General features: G+C 40.9%; 1 protein-coding gene across 6 annotated transcripts in view; it reads right to left on the bottom strand.

Moving 5' to 3' along the window:
• Window positions 1–790: 790 nt before the first annotated feature.
• Window positions 791–8,112, bottom strand: part of tbl1xr1a (TBL1X/Y related 1a) — a 213,089-nt gene continuing 205,767 nt past the window's right edge. For all 6 annotated transcript variants that reach the window (XM_070883509.1, XM_070883507.1, XM_070883510.1 and 3 more), the window contains one exon: window positions 791–4,070. In XM_070883509.1, coding sequence (XP_070739610.1) covers window positions 4,044–4,070 — 27 coding nt within the window. In that variant the 3' untranslated portion in view covers window positions 791–4,043. The remainder of the gene's footprint in view (window positions 4,071–8,112) is intronic.

Genomic DNA, 8,112 nt, shown 5'->3' with positions numbered 1-8,112 from the left:
GCATGCTTTTCCTGTGCTGCCAGTACTTGGTTGTTAATTTATTTCCAATCTCTAGTCACTGAAAATCTTTAACCATACCTCAAAGTACTCCTCTATTCCTAGCTGATATCATGGTTTCCCAGAGTCAGGCAGCTCCAAAGCAGTGACCCTCTGATTTCTAGGTAGCCACACAAGAAAGCTCCCTTTTGATGACACCACAAAGGAACTGTGCGGGGAGGTAGACTTATTTCAAGGACATCCATGTTAATAAGAAAAGTTACACTTTTATCGCCTCAAATCAAAATTGTCAAGTATGTTCTTCCATAGGAGTATTCCTTAAAGGGCTAGAAGTAATGTTCACAATTAAATTATTTTACCATCACTATCTTTTAAAATGCAAGAGTTGATTTTAATTATACAGGTACAACATCCGGAATCCTTGGGACTGAATCTGTACCGGTTTTTGGGTTTTTCCTGATTTAAGACAAAAAAATCAAGACTGAAATCCGGAATCCTCAACTGAATCCGTGCCGGGTTTTGAGCGGTGAGGTTCGAAATCCACCAATGATTCAGTCGAGGATTCCGGATTTCAGACTTGATTTTCTTGTCTGAAATCTGGAATCCTTGACCAAATCCATGCCAGATTTTGGGTTTTGCCTCAAAAATGTCCAGTTTTTGGACAACGGATTCCGGACGACTCCGTCAGCTATGCGCAAAATGTCCAGTTTTCAGACAATTCCGGTTTTCCGAGTTCCGGATTCGGGATGTTGCACCAAAAGTCAAATATACAAAGTCCAAAAAGACAATAATGTAATATCAAAATATATTTTATTCTGGACCTCTTTCGGATCTGATGCAAATTATGGTTGTCAGATCAATACGATGCAAAGGGAAGCTGCAACAGAAGATGTGCCATGGTGATGATACTTGTAGGGTGAGGTGGTGGAAGGTGGGGCTGAGGAGGGGGAAAAAGGGAAAATTAATGTAATGTGGAACCTAAATACATTGTCAGGTGATATTTACATGGTCCAGGACAGTATGGTACATCAAAAATCAGTCTTTTTAACAGATACAAATAAAAACAGAACAATAAAGAGTTCAAAGAGTAGAAAAAAACTTTCATGGCCTGGTTTACAGGTTCACAATTTTTAAAATCTTAATTTGTGAGAACTGTAGAAATGATGCAGACATGTAAATCCAGTGCTGGAGTTGTAGCGCTATCCCCTGAAATCATTACCTCTTATGCTCATCACTTTTGAGCACTGAATGCACCTAATGCTGTCTTCACCAACCTAAACACTTCACTTGTTTCAACTATCTAGTTTCATTTGCAGCCCTTCCTAAAACAGCACTTGCAAAAGAACAAACGAGCAACAGTTATATCAGCATATTCAATTGATACTGGTTTGAGGAAGGGGAGCAGTTTTTAATTCAGAACAATTTCCAATAGTAAATGTTTTGTGTGTAATAACTACTAGCTTTAGGTAGTTCAAAATGTGATTATAATCATTTTGCTGTTTGGAGTCTCCCAAAGTCCCAGATGTGAACAGGAGCCTCAGATCATTGAAGTTGGTATGCCCTTAGAACAAATGATAAGAACAAATCTATGTGTAAAAAGAAAAGTGCTGCCATCCATACAACAGCCGACTGCGTAAACACCAATTCAGAAAAATCCCCATGTTCAGGCAAGAGGTTCCACTGCTGCCCCATTTTTGGCTGGTCACACCTGACTAGTGTGGAGGTAACTGCGAACCTTTTGTAATTTTCCAATCTAAAATGTGGAGTTAGGTAAAAGAGAACTCAGAACCGTCCTTACACCTCTACCTTCAGCTGGGTCTAAAAACAGCAATTAGAAAGCTAGTTGTATCTTTTTCATTTAAAAAAATTGCTTCTGGCCTGTTTACCTCCATGCTTTTCAGCTCTCAACAAACGATGTGCCACTGGTATATACTTTTTAAAACATTTAGATGAAAGGTTTTAACTGCTCAATTAAAACTATCTAGGGCTCACCCATCCAAACATCAGTTCTTTAGATCAACATACAGTGACTGATGCTTCATAAATCATTTTTAAAGGGGATGGGAATGCAAGGATTTTTAATTTAACTTGGACTTCACAACAAACTTGCAAGGGGCAAAAGCTTGATAGAATGATAAAACCAACCCCATTCTTCACCGTAATGTGTAACAACCTAATAAAAGGCCAGTAAATAATAAAACCAGTGGATTTTCTGTTCCAAATGTGATAAAGCTGCCTAATCATTTATCCACATTTTACAAATAGCCCGTAATAAATGTTTGTCATTCTGAACTTATTGGTCAACTTCAGTAGTGCAGACACAGTAGAATATCTGCATATATAGCAGCTATTTGATTACACAATGTTACCTATGATCAGTTCCAAATGTGATCATCAACAGACTTTACTTCAAGGACAAACAAAATCCAACATTTGTGCAGAATCCTTCTTACTCATGTTTCTATTTTAGACAAAAAAAGCAACTGACCTTGCATTTTTAATGAGTTGGAAAACAGACCAAGTTTGATGTGGTGGTATAAAGCCTTTGCAACAGTAACCTAATTTAATTGATCTGTTGCTGCATGGGATACGGGAAGTAGAAGAATACCTTTGTTAGACTAACATTTTACAATGCATTAAATCCAAGAATTTGAAACCCCAAACGTCTTTTCTTCATGTGAAAAAGTAATCGAGTGTCTTTTAGCAGAAATATTTGTTTAACCACTTCATCATTTGAAGAAGGGTCCCCTGAGGTTTAAAAGCTCAGATATGCTATACTTTATAGTATAATATACTTTTATTCTAAAAAAAAAGCTATTGCAACTATACTACCTGTACTTTACTGAATAACACAGCAAGTGCAAGTACTTTAGAGGGTTGAGCCAAGATGAACCCATGATGTAATACATGAGCACCGAGGAAAGAAAATTAAAGCAAAGTCAACCCTTACCTTAGCATTAACATAAAACATATGCCTGCATGATTTTTGCCCAATGGCAGAGGGGGTTTATCTCATTGCACTGGATAGGTTTTTAAAACATTGCTTACGAGACATCAGTCCTTAATACTGGAATCTTGCTTCAAAATTTATGCCTGTAGTTCTACCAAAGAATGAGTAGAACAGCAGCAATAATCCTCTGTCCAGAAAACTTATCTTTCAAAATTCTATAAGCTGCTCTATCAATAGTGCACAATCCAACCATATGCAAACTATGGTCTTAAAGCAATGGGATGCATCCCTGCATCGATTCTCTTTCTTTGTGCCCATTTTTAAAATTCTCATAAAATCGGTAGAATCATGTCCCCATTGAGAAACTACTACATTTTAGCCACATCACCTGTAAACCACAGCTTGTTACCTATGACTGATGTACAATGAAACTAATTTTATGTTGAGTTTTGGAGCGGTTTTATGTTTCCCCACATATTAGTTTGTGAGCCACAAAATGTACCAAAAACATACCAAATACACTGTTATTTTGCTTATAGTATCCATAAAAAAAGTTTTTTTCTAATTGTGTGTTAAGTGTCAGTAGGAAAAAAAAACAAGATAAACAAGATACAGTCACTCTCCTACATCATGCAACTGTAAACTAAAATGATAAAACAATGTTTAAAAGAAGGGAACAAACTATTTGCTGCTGATTTAAAGAAGCTGATATGTCTGCACACAGATCTGCTGAACTGCTGACAAGATAACTCATTCTACATAGACTCTGGACCAAAAAAATAAAAGATAAGATATTTTGTCCTCGGATATTATCTTCCCATTTTAGTACACATATGGTCTCATGTCAAGTCTTTTTCAAGTTGTTTTAAATCTTCAAGAAAGGTTGACTTTACTTTGTGGGTGGAGCTTCCAGCATTAAGCAGTCAGGGTACTCTTCACGTCAGGGCTCAGTTGTCCTGGGTTTTCCATTCTGACTTGTTTTGGCTGTAGTGGACTGGCCATGGTTCAAGTGAGACTGTAGCAGTGCATAGGGCAGGGACAGTCATTTTGGCTATGTACACATTCATTGTCGGTCCATGGCTTCCAGCTAGCAGCGCTATTTCCGCAGATCTAACACACAAACCTTTAAGAGAAAATGTATAGTGTAAATTCACTCTGCATTTTAATTAAATCACTACACATTCTGTATTAGCCACATGTGCCCCTATGAATGAGATTTGGATTTGTAGATACATCCACCATCAATACATTTTCAATACAATTACACATATATGCAATTATAAGGCTAAATAACATAAGTGAAACTATTCTTTTTCATTATTAATAAAATAGGAACTGACTGAAGCAGTAGGCCAACACACAAGGTCCTGAGTTCTAATCCAGGCCACACTGATGGGGCACCAGTCTCCAGGTACAGCAGTCAGACATGAACTGAGGTTGCGCAGTTCCAAGTGGACATGGCCCCAAAGCACAAAACTGCCGACAAACTAGAATCCCCAACAGAAAGGCAAAAAGTATGACTGTTAATTGGAAATTATAGTGGAGACTTTTGAGGTTAAGTTAAAGTACATTGTCAGGAATTTTTATTTGGCATCTGGCCATGAGTACTTGATTTTGCCACTTGGTGGTAAAGTTTAGGAAGGAAATTCCAGACAGTGGGATCTAGGAATTGATGAGGCCATGGAAGGATTTAAATACAAGGATAAGATATAAAATTTGAGGCGCTGGGCAAATCGAATGCCAGCGAGGTGTGATGGGTGAGTGTAACTTGGGTGTGGGATAGGATAAGGGCAGCAATTTTTTGAATATGGTGAAGTTAAGAGGTTGGAGATTGAGAAGCTGGTGTAATTCGGTCTGGAGGGGACAGTGGCATGAATGTGGGTTTAGTGGCAGAAAGGTTGAAGCAGGGTCACAGAGGAAGGTGAAGTTATGGAGATGGAAGTATGTGGTAATTGTGACAGAGGGGATATGAGGTTGGAAACTCAGCTTGGAGTTGAACAGGACATTAAGGTTGTGAACAGTCTGGTTCAGCCTGAGACACTGACTAGGGAGAGGAATGGAGTCAGTGGCAAGAAAATGGAATTTGTGGTGGAGTGGAAGACGGTGGCTTTGATTTTCTCTGTTTAACTGGAAGATGATATGTCACATCTAAGATGTTGGACAAGCAGTCTAATAGCACAAAGACAATGGAAGGGTAGAGAGGTAGAGATGTGGAAGTCGACCCCATGATTTTGGTTGATGTCCCCAAGGGGCAACATATGGTTCAGGAGGAGAAGGGAGACCAAGAATGGATCACTAAGCCAGGTGTGCACCATTCATGCTTATCTTTGCACCCATTGAACTTAGGGGACCAAGGATGGGGGGGTCATACCAGGGGAATGGCCAGGATGGAAGACAGTGACAGTTTTACTGGGGACACGGCATTAAAAGTTGAGACAAGGGAGTGGTTGAGCAAATCAACAGCCGCAGAGGTATTGTTGAAAATGGAAAGCGAAAGGCTAGGCAGTACTGAGTTGGAGACTGATGCTGTAAGTGACTTTGAGAAGCGTTTTCTCCATGGGTAGATACAAAAGGAAGCGGTATTGAAAGAAGGTGTGCATGGTGGAGGATACAAGAGAGATGGTGAATGTTGAGGGGGTGGCCGTGAATATGGGTAGGAGAATTTATATGGAGGAAATAGTTGAGAGAGAAGAGGTGAGTGAATTCAGGAGAAGTGGCAAGGGAAATTGAGAAGGAGACTGATATCACTCTAGGATGGAAAGTTGCTGAGTCCAGAGGCTGAGGAGAAACAGAAGTGAGGGTAGCACTAGGGAGCACAGAAGGAGTGGAACAGAGGGAAGTGCTTGGAGGAGGAGTAGGAGGAAAAGGTCAAGGTGCGACAGGCCGATAAAGGCCACATTACCACTAAAGTGGCTTGGTTTGGGTAGGGCAGGTGGTTGAACTGCCAAGTCCTGGGTTTGTGGGGGGGGGGTTTATGGGTGGCCTGAACGGGATGAGGAGGAGGAGGAGGAGGTTGGGAAAGTTAGCCCCCAGTGAGCATGTTGGACAGGAAAGTCAGTAAGAGAGGAGGATGGGGCAATTGGCATTTCTTTTCGTAAGGAGACAGCGACAGGTGCCACAATGCGTCTTTCGGAAAGTGAGGAGAGGGGCTCAGAGGGTAGCCATGGGCTTGTTCATGGAGGATTCAAACCTGCCAGGCAGCAGAAGAGTAGGAAGGCTGAGGTGTAATGCTGGGTTGGGTAAGGTCCAAGAATGGTAAAGCATCTGAGAGGGGAGAAATGGAATAAGAGGAAAAGAGGAGAGGAGGGACAAAAATAAAGAAGGGAGATTGCGATTGCATGCTATTCAGGTCAAATTGCCATAGCAAAGATTAGGCAAGACATGCATCAAGTTATAAACTGTGGATAGAAAAGAGATATGAAACAATCCAAAGTTGAAGTCCGAAGACCAGAAGGCTATGATATGACGACATCCACTTATAGAAAGCATGGAGTCAACTTGGAGTAACCATCAACCAATGACTAAGTTTGGAGTCAGCAGTAGAGGGAGATAGATCAAGGAGCCATTTGGTGGCGAGTAATAGCTGAGACACTGGTGGAGGTTGTCCAGTGGATTGAGGAAACCAAAGAGCAGTGAAGAGTTGGCCAAGAGTCAGTAGAGGTTGACCCTGGGGTCCAGTGGAGATGTGTAGTGGCTCTAGGCGTCAACAGTGCATACGAGCAGATCCAATGGACCAGCAAAGCAGCGTGAAACAATGCGAGTGAAATGCAGAGACCAAGAACAGCAAAGATTGTGAAGCTGTGGAGGGCAATGGTAAAACCAAGGGATCAGATCCAAGTAATGTCTATAGAGCAGCAAAGGGATGGATTGTACTACGAGGAGAGACTGAGTAGAATGGGCCTATATTTCCTAGAGTTTCGAAGAACGAGAGGTGATCGCATTGAAACAAATAAAATTCTTACAGGGATTGACAGGGTAAATGCTGGGAGGATGTTATCCCTGACTGGGGAGTCTAGAACTAGGGGGTCAGAATAAGGAGTCAGCCATTTAGACGAGGAGAAATGTTATCACTCAAAAGGGCTGAGAGTCTATGGAATTCTCTATCCCAGAGGGCTGAGGATGCTCAGTCGTTGAGTATATTCAAGTCAGAGATTGATAGATTTTTGGATACTAAGGGAACCAAGAGATATGGGGATAGTGCGGGATGGTGGAGTTGAGGTAGAAATTAAGCCATGCTCTTATTGAATGGAAGAGCAGGCTCGAAGGGACGAATGGCCTACTCCTGCTCCTATTTCTTATGTTCTTAAGAGCATACAAAATCAGAAAGCCCTAGGAACTAGTCCAACCCTGCACAGCAAAGAGTGATGGAGGACATCTGAAGGCAGGTCGCCGGAGAGTAAGCAGAAAACATCAGGATAGAAATCATTCAGTGGCAAGGGAGCTGCATCTCAAGCTGGGCGAGAGCCAGCTGCAATGCTTCAGAGCCAGCCCAGCAGTGAGGTGTTAATCTTACAATATGATCATTTTCATGGCAAAAAAATCAAAGTGATAATTACTTCAGTGTTCTCCTAGGTAGGTTAATTCTATAGGATTTTCACCTTACCAGTAAAACCTGGCCAACCAAGACTCAGCAACAGTAATGGTCATTGCCTGCCTCTCTACTAGTTAAACAGCCACTTAAATAACGGGCAAGGGCATTAATCCAGTTCTGGGCATCAGGGTACTGTAGAAAATTAGACAAAGAGCAACAAAATTGTACGGCTGGCCAAATGACGCAGCCAGTTCTGGGCTTTAGAAGATTGGTTTAAAGATCACGGCATTAGAATCTAAGTATTTGCTTTTCTATGTGCAATCAACGTCTGAGGTTTCAATGTAATCAGACATGGAAGCTACAATTCTAAGTTGTGAAATTGTGTGCATCATGTGCTTGTGTAGTTTATATCGAAACATTTATATTACTATCTTGTTCAGTTCTGGCCTTTTTTCTACTTAATAATGATTTAAGTATCTAACCGTGAGATTTTGATTTCCCGTGGAGAATAAAATCTATAGCTGAGTAGTCATTAGGAATTTCAACAGTTTGCTACTCATCTAATTCAAATGCCTGTGAGCCCAGAGTTACTCAGCTGATTAAAGTGCCAGTGAAGGCAGTGCAGCAGTCAGGG

Source organism: Pristiophorus japonicus, chromosome 6, assembly GCF_044704955.1.
Source record: "Pristiophorus japonicus isolate sPriJap1 chromosome 6, sPriJap1.hap1, whole genome shotgun sequence".
Taxonomy (NCBI): domain Eukaryota; kingdom Metazoa; phylum Chordata; class Chondrichthyes; family Pristiophoridae; genus Pristiophorus; species Pristiophorus japonicus.
Note: the sequence above shows the minus strand (reverse complement) of the source record. Positions and strands in the feature narration are given on the sequence as shown.